This window comes from Notolepis coatsorum, assembly GCF_963971535.1.
Source record: "Notolepis coatsorum genome assembly, chromosome: 8".
In the NCBI taxonomy this organism is placed as follows: Eukaryota; Metazoa; Chordata; class Actinopteri; order Aulopiformes; family Paralepididae; genus Notolepis; species Notolepis coatsorum.
The window spans coordinates 101,622,219-101,637,868 of NC_140172.1; the positions used below are offsets into that span (position 1 = coordinate 101,622,219).

Below are 15,650 nucleotides of genomic sequence, written 5' to 3' on the forward strand. Positions count from 1 at the left end.
ATATCAACACCAGCCATGGGAATACTGTTTTCTAAATTTGGGAGGCTTTTAATCATCAAGGTAAGAGGATTTTAAGTCATGGTATCCATAAACTTCAATCGGTTCGGATCCTGCGCCCCGAGAGGAGTGGTTCGGCAAAAAATTGTTCAGAGTATATTTTCTTAGAAAACGTAATTGTCGAATACAATTATTTTGTATTTCTCCACGTGGTAAATACACAGGTCACAACATGTTTACAGGAACGTTTTGGAGTTGTATTTGGAGTGTATTTCGTGACTGTAGGGGACTGTAGGGAACGTCAGGGTAAAGGTCTGCCCCACTTCCAGTGATGAAGCTAAGCTACGCTAACGGAGCGGCTGTTCCCTAAGCCTAATGCACGCACAGAGAAGAAAAGGGTATGTATCTTCTTGTCTAACTCCAGGGAAGATGGCAAATAAGCTAATTTCCCAAAATGTTGGCGTTTTCCTTTAAGGATCCAATTCAGACAGTGAAGTGGTGGTCTTCAACTTAAGAAGGAGTTTTACACCAAGGGGCAACTGCTCAGTGGTGGAAAGTAACTAAGTATTTTACTCATGTACTGTACTTAAGAACCTTTTTAAGCTATTTGTACATTTTAGGGAACTTTATACTTTTACTCCACTACTTTTCAAAGGAAATATTGTACTTTTTACTCTCATTACATTTATCTGAACCCATCAGACAGTTACTAGGAAATATTTTGCATAGAAAACGTGGCAAAAATGTATGAAGATTATATAATCTCACATTTGAAGCCTTCACAAGCCAGACAACTTCAAGAGGATGTAATCGGAGCAGCATAACTGGATCACATACCACTTTAACACAACCTTTAATCAGAGCAGCATAACTGGACCACGTACCACTTTAACATAACCTATAGAGGTCAATGGATCGAGGCTTGAATGAATGAATGAACGAATGAATGAATGAATGAAAACTTTATTTAACAGATTGCAGAATGGGTACAAATACAGTACGGCTCAATACACACAATTGTTAAGGGGATGCAGACCAGAGAAAGACGTTTGTCTTGTTTACATCAGGGTCCCCCATTTTCATTTCATATTGCTCCCAAGCACTGGAAAACACAAATGTCATGTAGAATGCATAATCTTACTTTAGATACTTAAGTACATTGAATAGCAAATACTTCTCTACTTCTACTTAAGTCAAATTTGAATGGAGGACTTTTACTAGAGTACTAATTTATCTGGGTATTTCTACGTTTACTTAAGTAAAGGAACTGTGTACTTCTTCCACCACTGCTACTGCTACTACATGGTTTCAACCTCATGTTTGTGGATGCTGAAGGACATACTGAACATCTGGTGTTTATTAAAGATAGTGTAACCGAGAGATGTGAACTTGTGATCTTGTGCTCCGCAACAGCCACGTCAACCAGTTGAGCTAAAGGGTCCGACCCATTAGCAGGTACTGGTTGACTGTGAATGATGATTCTATAGTTTACATACGTCCTCCCCCCGAGAAAGTGCATCCTCGCACGCTCTTTCGTCCCCACAAGCACCATCCCAGGGGTTAAGGCACTGAGATCCAACCCCCATTGCTATGTGACACTGCTTTCATGCTTTCACAGGCTATAATCCCAACTACAAGGAAGCGAGATCCCACCGCTGCCACCAATGTAACCGAGAGATTTGAACTCGTGATCTTGTGTTCCGCAACAGCCGCGTCAACCAGTTGAGCTAAATGGTCCGACCCGTTAGCAGGTACTGGTTGACTGCGACTGATTTCTATAGTTTACAATAGTAAGCATAGTTGTGAACATTATTGCGGTGCCAGAGACATGCTTAGCATCTTCCCGAAAATACCCGATTTAAGCATAAAAAAAATACAAATATACCGGTAAGTAGAAGGGTCTTAGACAACCAAAACCCTAACAACGAGACTAATTTACAAAAGGGCTTTTCAAGAACTGACCTATCTTAGCCCCTTTTCACCCACATGAAGTTAACCCCGGGCTAACCTAAATCCAGGGCTATATGAATCACACTTTAGCTCCATAACTCCTGGTCCTGCCACAAGGCACTTTGTTTACATTATGTCACAAATGATAACTACCGTAATTCCTCTAATAGTAACCCCGGCTTGTATTTGTTTCAACTGTAGCGGGTACCAGGCTTGTATTAGGAGGAGGCCTGTATAAGAGGGAGGCCTATATTTCAAATTTTCAAACGGATCATAATGAATAAATCAACATTTTGTGTCAGTTTAAACCCAGTAAAATGTACTGGGTTCATTTATTGAAACCAAGTACTGTATGAAATAGTAAACGGTGCAATTACAGGTGGTCACTGGTCATTTCAACGTTTTCAAAGTGAAATCAAGTAACTAGCTCAGTATGCAGCTCAGTATATTAGTAACCCGGCTTGTATTAGGAGGCCGGCTTATAATTGCTTAGCTCAAGAGCGCACCCGGCCATTAATAGAGACCCGGCTTGTATTTGAGACCCGGTTACTATTAGAGGAATTACGGTAGTTGCTAAATATACTACTACAATAGCTTTCTGTAGCAAATTGGGCATCACAATATAAATGGTTATCTTTGCTGATGCTAGAGTCTAGACTGTAGATTAAGAGGATGCAGCCTTACTTTGACATGTTCTGTGTTGTGTTGCATGTCTCAAGTTGGCATTATCTACTTTCTCCGTGTTTGAATTGTCCTGTGTGTGTTTCAGATTCAAGGTGTACTTCAGCTCCAAACTAAACATTGTGGATGCTTGCATCGTGGTTATTACTCTGGTCGTCACCATGATCTACACCTTCTATGACCTATCAGGAGCCAACCTCATCCCCAGGTACTGGGCTCCACCTCCTGCTTAATTGAATCATTGCAATGAAGAACCATATAATATTTCTTAATTTTTGTCCCTGTATTTGCAGTTGTAAAATTAATCCAACTCACTTGAAGTGTGAATGTGATGTATTACATTCATACACATACACATTTTACAAACTTAAGATAACTAGGTTTGAAACCATTGTTTGTCAAAACATACTTTTATGGCATATAGTAAGAATTCTTTCCTTTTGTAGTTTGCTTATTCTCATTTTAAAGTGGAATCTGTAATGCCATCAAACAGCGACCTCTCTAGGCTTGGTATTAGTATTGCCGCTTGGTATTGCACTTTGTTTGCACTTCGCACAACAGAGAGGGGTTGCTATTACTGACCACACCTCAGGCTCTGCTAAGAAAGGTCTGGAGAAATTCACAGTATAATAAGTTACTATAGCTATATATACCGGTAATCTATTATATTATGAATATATACATATTAGGGTTATAGTAAATAGTAGTATACTATAGTGTATATAGTAACCTATTATAGTATTTCTCCAGATATCTCTTGGCAGAGCCTGAGGTGTGGCCAGCAATAGCAACCCCTCCCCTATACTCATTCAACTCCAACACACATCAGACCAAAACAATTTCTTTTAACAAAGTGCAGTACCTAGTTATTTGACCTAGAGGTCGCTTTAGCATAACAGATTCTACCTTTAAGCGTATGCATGTGTGTGTGTGTGTGTGTGTGTGTGTGTGTTTATCTATTCCCAGGGTATTGTCGTTCTTACGTGCTCTGAGGATATTGATCCTGGTGAGGATGTTCAGACTAGCATCTCAGAAGAAGGAGCTTGAGAAGGTCACCAGGAGGATGGTGAGGTCATCACTATGGCAACATAACATACTGTGGATGTCTAATGCAATTAAATCAGATACAGCATGCTTTCCCAACCTTTCTCTGATATGAAAATAAGGACCCTTGAAATTTTGTTTAGTTAGTTTAATTAAGTTTCCCTCTGGTACAGTATGCACTTTAATAATAATTCATTTGATTTGTATAGCGCTTCTCAGGAACCCGAAGTCGCTGAGAAGCTAACTTTGGGTTAAATTACATATGAACACGTTTAGACTCATTAAATGACTGAATGCTTATTTCACAAAATTGAACTTTGTTTGAGTCTACATGGTTCTCATTCCAAACAAACAAACTTTAACAGACTTAACATGTGTTTTTGCCCTCTATTAAAAAGCAAACATCAATAACATCGATTTTCCAACCTCAATATTGGGCCAGCTGTGAAAAGAAGTGAGGAACCCTTTAAATGGAGCCTCTTTGGGAACTCCTGTTGAGGACTGTCACCATGACAACCTAAAGACCCAGGGAACTCTCTGCCAGTGATGCTGATGATTGATATTTCTATTTTGCATCAGGTCTCTGAGAATAAGCGGCGTTATCAGAAGGATGGATTCGATCTGGACCTCACTTACGTTACGGGTAAGCATGACTCTCTGGGCGGTAGGATGCGAATCACAGAGTAACTCAGAATACGATTCTATCATGATGTATGTTGCAGATGATGGCAATGGTATCACGATACAGGCAATTCTGGGATATGTGATACATTGCGAGACAGTCATATACAATACATACATGTCTGCATTGTGATCGGATTATGTTCTTTTTTCTAAAGACCTTGGGAAACGCATCACTGTGGTTGGTTGCCCATACATGCTACATAGATTACATACAAATAATGTTTAAAGAATATGCACGTGGTCTCATAGTATCAGTGAACGGATAAAACATGGTGTGCATAAATCTTTGCTTAAGAGATAGCGTTGGTTAATAATGAACTTGAAGCAAAAACACATAATAATTTTTTATCATGCAATTATAGCCAATTAATTTTATATAAAGGCCAACTGGGATATGATCAATTGGTACATGTTATTTCTGAGTTCTGTTGACTCCGTTTAACCTCATTGGCAAATAAAATAGTCCAAAGATGCCTTTATCAAACATTCTATGTGTCCTTACAAAAGACAAATCATTGGTCATTCAAGATCACATTTTGTTTTTGAAGTTGGATGTACACATATATTTAATGATGATAAGCGCTATCTGTTTGTATTGACAATTGGGAAAAAGGATTTTGTCATCATTTTGAGGCGTCGAATCATAACAGTGTGATCACAACTTTGACAACTGAACATTGTAATGATGTCACATTAGCCGCCGGTCATTGTAAACTGGAGTTCAAGAATTTCAAAATAGAACTGTGAGGAAACTCTCACCTCAAATGGTTAAAGGTGCCGATCATATCCTGAAAACATTAGACGGCAGAAATATGGGCTATAGAAAACAAGAGGCCAGCAAACACTAGCTCTGCTAATCTTGTTTGACACGTCTTATGTTTGTCTGCAAATTCTCAATTAACACCTCCCTGCTATTCATCTCTGGGCTGTAATGGTTTTGATAACTTTGGTTCCCATAGCTACAGAGTCAGCAAGATAAGCTAACAATACCCTTGCATGGTTAATGATTGAATCTCCTACACCGTGTATATCAACATGTTTACCATACAAGCCAATCTGAAGGGCTGAATTCATCATGTGGCGTAGTGGGAGTCTAGCACCACTCTGATAAGCCTGTTTCACACCCACATTAACTGGGGAATGTGCACGTATGTCAGTATATTTACCCATCAATATGTTTCCCACATTTACCAAGCACACTACACAGTACAGTCAAACCTATTTGTATATAGCGTAATATCACAATTACATGTTTCAACTGGCTTCACAGTAGGGCTGGGCAATTAATCTAATTTTATATTCAATTGTGATTTTGGGGGGGGGGTCGACTTTAAGTTGGGTCAAGCCTTTGAGCCAGGTCATGTTTTCGTTTTTCAGTTGAATTATATTTAAAGTTGGGGTGGCTAAGTGGCGCAGTGGGCAAGGCGCTCGCCACTAATGCAGGAGATGCTGGGTTCGAGCCCAGCTCTCTGCGTTGCTTCCGGCTTGGCTGGTCGTTCATACTAATACAATTGGCAGTATTAGGGGGTGGGAAAGCCGGTGAGTGGGGATCGGACGTTGTGGGCAGCGACTCCTACAGGTCGGTTGGTGCGCCTGTACAGCAGAATCAGGAAGTATCGGGGGCAGCGTGAGCCTCCCACGCGTTACTCCTCGCCACTGAGAGATCGCACTGTGCAGGTGAAAAGATGCGACGGCTGCCTCCTCGTGTACCGGAGGGGACACGTGATGCAAGGCTTCGTCCACATTGCAGCCGACCAGTGGGAGGCATGGTCTAACAACGTTCGAGACGGGGGAGGGTAGAATTGGATAATACGAAATTGGGATGGGAGAAAAATAGAAAATGGGGAGAAAAAGTAGATAAAAAAAAGAATTATATTTAAAGTTCAAGGAAATCCACTGTTTTCTTTAAGTTCAATAAATGCATGATGTTTCCAAAGTCGATGGGTAATCATGATCTCAATATTGACCAATATATATATATTTTTTTTGCCATAGCAGCTCTATTTCACGGGCCCACATTACAATGGAACAATAACCCCTGACCTTAACCCTTAGTGAAGATACGGAAAAACTCCTACAAAGAAAAAAGGAGTATTAAAAAAAGATTTTTTTCTCTCTAGACCGTGTCATCGCTATGTCCTTCCCTTCCTCTGGAAAGCAGTCTTTCTACAGGAATCCCATCAAGGTAAGACACCCTGAGAAAGACACACACAAACACACACAACATACCTCCATAGAGGCCTGTTAGTATGTCTCTTCTCTCTCCTTGTAGGAGGTGGCCAGATTCCTAGATGCTAAACATGAAGACCACTACAGAGTGTATAACCTCTGCAGTAAGTTGTCTTTCTCCTTCAACACATGGATTTGACCAGCTCCTCTAGAATGAAATGCTTTAGAGTTTATTTCATCTTTCTATTTGATGATCACGCAGTCTAGGTGGGGCTCGTGGAAGAAACATTTCACTGCCATTTTACATGGATAATGTGTATGTGATGAATAAATTGACTTTCAGTTCACTATGAATCTTGTAAACTAGAATAGTGCTAACGTTATACAAATTTTTATTCTTCGTCTATTATTTCCAGACAAGTTTAGACGACCAACAGAAAGTATTTGAAAGGCGATATAGCATACTTTATATAGCATACTTTTGTGATGATAACATACCTGACTCCCTGAATTGTCTTTATGCACATTGTCCGACACATTGTTGTTCTCTTCCCAGGTGAGAAAGGCTATGACCCCGTGTTCTTCCACTACAGGGTGGAGCGTGTGTTCATAGACGACCATAACGTCCCTTCTCTAGAGTGAGTCGCATTATGAATCATTAGCTGCATTATGTTTTGTTTCTCAATCAACATCTTTTAGAACCTGGCCAAACCTGGCTGGACCACAGCTGAGACGGCCACCTTTCACAACCCCGGCTGGGACTGTTGTAATCATCTTGGGTTTAGCTTGTGTGGTGTGAATTTTTAAAGGTTGTCTAGCAACCAGAGAGTTTACAAGAAACGCAATGGAGACATAACCCAACCATACTGTACCATGCCGGACCATGGCTAGCCCCAGCCAGGCTGAACATAGCTAATGGAGACAAGGCAATTGTGATTGATGTTTTGACAATTGTGTGACGGCAGTGTGGCTACATGGGTAGGGCTCAGGGTTCATGATGGGCAGGTTGCAGGTTCAATCCCAAGTGAGAGTTTAAAAAAAAATCCCACTCCCTCCCACTCCCACAGAGGATTGATCCCAATCCCGTCCCAATCCCGAGCCAAACTTTTATAGAATCCCACTCCCAGTTTTTTTTAATTGCAATATTACACGCCTCCATTACTCTCGCTCTGCTCAACCTAACAGGCTTGAGGTTGCATGCCGGATGCAGTACTAGACTTCCGGTGTAGTTCGTTTCGCTTGTGCTGCAGGGTTTTGAGACTGAAAGAAAACTACGAGGGTGAGACATTTTCAAATATCACTCCCGTCCAAATCCAGTTGATTTTGTTGTCATAGTTCCCACTCCCTTTTACTCCCGGTCCTGCCCAATCACGTGATTCAAAGTGAAATTGACTCATCACGTGGGAATCCCACGGGACCCGCGGGAATCACGAAAAGATGTCATCCTCTACTCTGGACTTGGCAGTAACACTGCCTCTGTTACCCGTACAGTTGCAAGTGCCGTCCTTCAGATGAGACGTTAAACCGAGGTCCTGACCAAATTCGGTCGTTAAGGACCCATGGCATCTATCATAAACAGTAGCTCTGATCTTCCGGGACAAATTCCCAATCAAGTTTCTGACATCAAGGCCAGTGTATGGCAGCCATTGAGCCGGCATAGCCCAAGGTTGTGTGCTACACGTTGGTGGTGGAGGAGGCTATTTCCGCTCTACATTGTAAAGCGGTTGAGTGTCCTGAAAAGCGCTATATTAATGCAATGATTCATTCATCTCTATTTTTCTCACTGTGTGTGTGTGTGTATATACTGTATGTGCATGTGTGTGTGTGTGTGTGTGTGTGTTTTAATGCATGTCTGCCCATGTGACAACCTCAGGGACATGCTGAAATACACAGCCGGTGTGAGAGAGTGGATGGCTGCTGATCCCAAGAACATCATAGCTATTCACTGCAAAGGAGGGAAAGGTAAACGTCCTTTTAACATCTCATTGTCATAAACAATCAACCATCAGGGCACACTCTGCTGGCTGAGCACAGCAACTGCACTAAATTACCATTTAATTTTGTTCAGAGTTGGCAAGTATCTTCTTGGCTTATATTTGGTTCACCCTGCCTCAGAAAGATTTTGATTTATTTATACAAGTTGTAAATAATTTGTATATATTTTTATATGATTTATAAGTAATATGGGCAATAAAATTGTCATTTGTAATATATTAAATGCATCTTATTTCCACTTATGCTCTGTTTTTAAAGGACGGACAGGCACTCTGATTTGTACTTGGCTGATTGACAGTGACCAGTTTGAGAATGCACAGGTAGGTCTTTCCGATAGTTAGTATGATCTTACCATACCAAGCATTTTGAGTTTATATTGAAAAAACAAGAGAACTCAATTAAAATGGCCAAACATGAAATTAGGCAGGTCACTTCTTCTGTTTCAAGATACTTGAGCTTTTCAAGGAATCCTTGAGATAAGCAAATTTTTACTGGGTCAAGTGAAATGATCTCATCCCAGATTTATTCACTTGTTTCAAGAAAATATGATTTTGGGAACAAGGTTGAATTGCTCGTGAAGATGAGAGATTTACTTTGCCATGTGCTGTGGTTATGAAGCTACTGTAAGCTCTGTTCCTAATTGCAAGACGTCTCCATATCCAATCAAGTAAAACACATTCTTTTCATCCCAATTTGTCTCCCAGGACAGTCTAGACTACTTTGGAGAGAGGAGGACAGATAAAAGTCAGAGTTCCAAGTTCCAGGGAGTGGAGACTCCCTCTCAGGTAAAGACCAGTACAGTACTGATCATGACATCTACACACTGCCCACTGAGCAGCTCCACTGGAGCAGTTGGGGGCTCAGTGCCTTGCTCGAGGACACTTCATTGGTCGGTGTTGAAGGAGATTTTACTGCCCAGACAATTCTTGGTACTCTTTTACACATTGCCCTGTGGTGGTGGTGGTGGTGGTGGTGATGATGATGGCAATCCAGATTCCCTGCAGGGATTAATTGAGTTCTTATCTTATTGTAATTGTACTGTAGGAAGACAATCCATCCTTTCTTAGGACTAGACACTAGAACAGGCTCTGTAGTGTTTTTACTGACCTGATACAGTGATTTGTGTGTAAAACCACAGAGCAGGTACGTGGGCTACTATGAGGCCATGAAGAGCACGTTCAAAAGACAGATGCCTCCTCCTCAGCGCCTCAAGGTCAAGAGCATCCGCATCCACTCCATAGCAGGTAAACACCACAGACCAACACAACACTCTATAGCAGGTAAACACCACAGACCAACACAACACTCCATAGCAGGTCAACCCTACAGACCAACACAACACAACACTCCATAGCAGGTAAACCCTACAGACCAACACAACACTATAGCAGGTAAACCCTACAGACCAACACAACACTCCATAGCAGGTAAACCCTACAGACCAACACAACACTATAGCAGGTAAACACTACAAACCAGCACAACACTCCATAGCAGGTAAACACCACAGACCAACACAACACTCTATAGCAGGTAAACACTACAGACCAACACAACACTCCATAACAGGTAAATACTACAGACCAACACAACACTCTATAGCAGGTAAATACTACAGACCAACACTCTATAGCAGGTAAACACTACAGACCAACACAACACTATAGCAGGTAAACACTACAAACCAGCACAACACTCCATAGCAGGTAAACACCACAGACCAAGACAATACTCCATAACAGGTAAATACTACAGACCAACACAACACTCTAGATAGCAGGTAAATACTACAGACCAACACTCTATAGCAGGTAAACACTACAGACCAACACAACACTCCATAACAGGTAAATACTACAGACCAACACGACACTCTATAGCAGGTAAATACTACAGACCAACACAACACTCTATAGCAGGTAAATACTACAGACCAACACAACACTCTATAGCAGGTAAACACTACAGACCAACACAACACTCCATAACAGGTAAATACTACAGACCAACACGACACTCTATAGCAGGTAAATACTACAGACCAACACAACACTCTATAGCAGGTAAATACTACAGACCAACACAACACTCTATAGCAGGTAAATACTACAGACCAACACTCCATAACAGGTAAACCATACAGACCAACACAACACTCTATAGCAGGTAAACACTACAAACCAGCACAACACTATATAGCAGGTAAATACTACAGACCAACACAACACTCTATAGCAGGTAAATACTACAGACCAACACTCTATAGCAGGTAAACACTACAGACCAACACAACTCTATAGCATGTAAACACTACAGACCAGGGACGTGCACAGGACTTTAGAGGGGCAGGTGCTCAAAGGCTGAAAAGGGCACTGGGCCTGTGCGCGTGCAAAGCCCGATTTTTGGGGGGCCTTTTTGGGCAGGGGGCCCCCTTTTTATGCTTTTTGTTTTTTTTTGGTGATCAAATATTGAATATTAAACTATAATAATCAGTGCAGGAGCTCACTTATCCTTGAAAGACACTTTTATCACTGACTTAAACTTGAAAAAATTAAATAAATAAACTTGCCATAAAAAGGGCACTTTTTTATGAGGCACAAAAGGGCAGGTGCTCGAGTACCCTTTGGGCTCTATGTGTGCACGTGCCTGCTACAGACCAGCACAACACTCTATAGCAGGTAAACACTACAGACCATGGCTACAGAACACTCCACAATAGGTGTGGGTCGAGGAGATGTTTACGTGTGTGTTCAGGTGTGGGTTGAGATGTTTGTGTGTGTGTTGTATTTGTTTAGGAGATGTTTATGTGTGTTTTGTTGTTTAGGAGATGTTTAAGATGAGATAAGATAAGATGATCCTTTATTAATCCCCTTGGGGAAATTCGGGTGTCAAAGCAGCATGGGGGGGGGGGGGGGGAATACAGGCCAGGTGGGGGATACATAGCTTCACAGTCCTATACAGTCCAGTATCTATATACACTATAGATACTAAAATATAAATACAAATACAATATAATATAGAAAAGTACAAAATACAAGATAGTCCAGTGATACGAGTCCAGTGATATGAGTCTCTAGTGCAAAATACAAGATAGTCAGTATGGTGATGTGAGTCTCTAGTTCTCAAGTCCCGAGTTCTGACAGTGATAGTTCTGGCAGCAGAGCCAGCCGTCCAAGCCCTTTGTTGTAGAGCCTGATGGCTGCCGGTATAAAGGACCGGCCCAGGCGGCTTGTGGTGTGTCTGTGTTTTGTGTGTTTTTAGGAGATGTTTATGTGTGTGTTCAGGTGTTGGTCGAGGAGATGGCAGTGATCTGAAGGTCAAGATCATAGTGAGGAAGGAGCTGGTGTTTGAATGTGTTTGTGCCAAACAGGAGAACTGCAAAGTAAGTCTTATCCTCTCAGTTACACACTCCTCAGCCCTCAGATATTGATTTTCTGATGAATTGATTGATGATTGGTCAATGTATTGAGGTGTGTGGCTGCCCACTGCTCCTAAATAGTTGGGATGGGTTAAATGCAGAGCACAAATCACTGGCACATGTACAAATTTACTTGGCAATAAAGACTCTATTCAAATGTCTTTGTATTGATTCATGATTGTTTGGTGGATGATTGAATGGCGTGTTTCTGGATTGCTTTCTAGGTCTTCCCTGATGCGGGCAGCAACGCTGCGGTGATCAGCCTACAGAATGGGCCGAATGTCGAGGGAGACGTCAAAGTCATGTTTGAGTCGAGTGCCGTGAGTCGCTTGTTGTGTTTCCGCTAGTGGAACTACAGTATTATCAAAAGAAGCTTTGTGCTTGGCCGGACTGCCGAAACCTAATCACGTTATGTCCTCTGTCCTGTCGTCTTATCGTCTCCAGGGTTTACCTAAAGGTTATGAAGACTGTCCCTTCTACTTCTGGTTCAATACCTCGTTCGTAGAGGACAACAGGTACGTTCATGCTACCATGACCGGTTTCTTAAGGTTTAAACTTTCACTTACCGGTATGTAGTCGGGTAGGGAGGCACCGATACTGATACTGGTGAAGGACACCTGAGAACACTACTATAGAAAAAAGCTCATGTGGGTATAGAACTCTCAAATAAACAGAATGCAGGTTCATAAAATCAGTCTCCCATTCATTGTCAATGGAGGAGCTTTTTGAGTCATACTTCTCTGGTTTCTGGCTTTGGGATAGAGTAGCCCATGTTCACATTGATTGAACTCACCCTGGCCATGGACATAACACATTGAAATTCTTAATTTGGGTGATGTCCCCCTTGACATTTTTATCAGCAGTGAAAAAGAGGTATCCCTTAAAATAAAATCCAACATTTATTTTATGTGCAAATCTAGAAAAAACGTCCAATTTCACTGATGACCATAAACCCTCTGCTTCTCCTCTCTCCACAGACTGTTTCTGTCCAGGGAGGAGTTGGACAACCCTCACAAACCAAAGACTTGGAACCTCTACAAGGAGGACTTTGGTGTCACTATGTTCTTCTCAGAACCTGAATAAAAGCCATTTGGAAAGACACTGTCACAGGGATACATCTCCACGGGTTAAAGGGGCTTCATTGCTCATGAGGTTCTAGGTTAAGTGGATGATATAACTGTCAAGATTTATGAAGGTCAACAAACTGTGTCACCTCATATGAAGAGGTAAGAACCCAGTAAACAAGTGTTGGAGCAGGAGATTGTGCAGGTTCTATTTTCTTCTCGTGTTTTATTATTAACACCTGATGTGCCTATTTAGACTTTCGTCCTCAAATGTGTAAGGAAGTCCTGGATGACCCCCTTCTCCTAAAGATAAATACAAAATTCAGTTCATATGAATTACTATACGGGTGTCAAGAATCGTCACACATGATTCATATTTTTGGTGAGGAGTTTGTCTTTAAACAACATAGATTTTGATTCTTCATAAGAGGTTGAGTGGAATGGATGCATTCTATGAAGTACATTATAGCAATGGGAGAATTAATGCTCTACCCACCCCACCCCAATAATTATCACATTATTTTCGCTTAACATTGATTAGGATGAAGAGAGTTGTCTTAAGCTTAAAAAAAAAAGAAATGTAAAAGATCTTCAGGTCATCAATCGACATATTGATTAGACCAATTATAGCACACGATAGACATTCCAGGTGAAAGGTTATATATGTTAAAAGTGCAAGGTGGCATCCCATGTGCTACAAGTCAATATGTTCAATACCAATATAGACGATGGAAAGTGATAACCACAGAATACTAGGAGACTGGACATTAGTTATCTTATAGCTGGACACTTCATAGAATCCAACTAAGTCATCTCTAGTTAGGGGTTTCAGGGCGTTGTAAATGTATGGTGCCCCAGGCAGGTTTGGAATTAACATGCAAGTTTGGCACAGTGTAAAGCCTTTTAGGTGTTCAGTATATACTTTGCAACGTAGCATGGCCGTCTTAAGGAGGATTTTTCTCCTTTGTTTTGTGTTTTTCTTAAACGTGACGTGAGGTGAATTTATCATACATGTGCTGGTAATGCACCTCACTATAGCAAATAGTAGGGAAATGGAAGAACAATATGACCAACACTGCTATCATTTAACTGTTGGATGTGTTAGAAACTGATGCATGTAATAATGTTGTAAGAGATAACTCAGTCAATTTGCTGCTGATTAAAGCTTAATGGTCTGTTGGCTATTTTCAGCTTCATGCACTTAGGACAAACATTTATTATTGAGCATTGTATCTGTACAGCTCTTATTTCGATGGCAACCTGCATCAGGATTCTACTAAGATTATTACCGGGTATGAAAGAATCTCTTTTCAAGTGATTGACAAAAGAAGAAAATAATTACTTTGAGTATAGTTCTTATGTATTGTGCAGTTGTGAAACTGGTTTCCCCTTATCGTGCAGAGAATTTACTTCTATACGAGGCATGAATTGCTTTGTGCAAGACGGAAAATATACCTCTGTACAGCTCTGACCAATCAACAACTAAGACATTAGAATGATTATTCTGGATGTATATATTCTTGATCCACTTGTGCCATGAACACAACTATACGCACTTACAGGAAGACGTCTGTACAAAGCAATTCTGGAAATCTGTATCATGCAGTTCATTTTCTACCGATACAAGGAAACTGTCAACACACCTGGAGTACAAACAGTGGATGACTGAAAGGATCGGTTACTAAAAGCTACATGGAAGGGAATCTCCCACAGTTTACCAGTTACTGTAACACCTGTTCTGTGCCTTGGAACACATTACCAGTTTAATATAAATCATTCCAAGTGCATGAGCTCTCATGATGCAAGATTAGAATTTTGAGATCTGAACATTCTACATGTCGCTATGGCATCTGGCCACTGAAAGCTACAGTTATAGAAGACTTCGGAGAAAGAAACTGATTAAAAACACCTAAAAAGTGACACTCCCGAGAAAGCACTGACAACGCATGAAGTATGTATTGCACTGAGCTAGATGTCTGATTATGTGTTTTATGATTTACATCAGTTTTGTATACAGTATGCATTTCTGTGAAAAAGGGACCACTTAAGATTTGAGATTAGAGTCCACACATTGAATTATGTGAATATTTCCTGTTTAATATTTGCCTCTGGAATAGGCCAATGGTAGAGGAGCTGTATGATTTTATTTTTTATAATGTGAATTCACAGTACTAGGGAATAAAATCACTTTCGGTTTAGATATAAATGTATAACAATCACCACATGAAATAAATGAACCTAAATTGTATGGCATGTTTATTTTTAACCCATAACTTAGCGATATGGCCCAAGTATATATCTTTTTTTGATATAGCTATTTGACGATAAATTACAGTGCAATATGACGTTAGGTCATTATGTTGTAATACAATAGTCATGGTGCCGGACTGGGGAAATGATTTTAATTAAGCGGGGGTCCCCCACCAGGAAAATGTTAGTTACAAAGACTTAATTTCCTGCATTCTGTGATGGCATCACAAATTATTGATTTTTTTTTAAATATATATATTTTCAATATATGAAATGCAAAGTGGATTTTTCTGGGGGGGATTATTACAGGCCATCATACAGTATGTCAATGATGAGCAACATCACTGATTTCGATGTTTTTTTTGTAATGTCAGATTGAAAATAAATACTCACACTCT

At 40.6% G+C, this 15,650-nt stretch overlaps 1 protein-coding gene across 2 annotated transcripts in view; it reads left to right on the forward strand.

Annotated features, from left to right (window-relative positions):
* tpte (transmembrane phosphatase with tensin homology) overlaps window positions 1-15,242 on the forward strand; it is a 29,505-nt gene extending 14,263 nt beyond the window's left edge. The window contains exons 6-19 of one of the 2 annotated variants that reach the window (XM_084320860.1): window positions 2,717-2,836; window positions 3,595-3,694; window positions 4,252-4,315; window positions 6,477-6,541; window positions 6,629-6,689; window positions 7,082-7,163; window positions 8,399-8,487; window positions 8,779-8,840; window positions 9,225-9,305; window positions 9,659-9,764; window positions 11,805-11,902; window positions 12,163-12,258; window positions 12,383-12,453; window positions 12,916-15,238. In XM_084320860.1, the coding sequence (XP_084176986.1) occupies window positions 2,717-2,836; window positions 3,595-3,694; window positions 4,252-4,315; window positions 6,477-6,541; window positions 6,629-6,689; window positions 7,082-7,163; window positions 8,399-8,487; window positions 8,779-8,840; window positions 9,225-9,305; window positions 9,659-9,764; window positions 11,805-11,902; window positions 12,163-12,258; window positions 12,383-12,453; window positions 12,916-13,021 (1,201 nt within the window). In that variant the 3' untranslated portion in view covers window positions 13,022-15,238. Of the gene's footprint in view, window positions 1-2,716; window positions 2,837-3,594; window positions 3,695-4,251; window positions 4,316-6,476; window positions 6,542-6,628; window positions 6,690-7,081; window positions 7,164-8,398; window positions 8,488-8,778; window positions 8,841-9,224; window positions 9,306-9,658; window positions 9,765-11,804; window positions 11,903-12,162; window positions 12,259-12,382; window positions 12,454-12,915 lie in introns of both variants that reach the window. The other variant, XM_084320861.1, reaches the window with a different exon arrangement.
* Window positions 15,243-15,650: the final 408 nt, after the last annotated feature.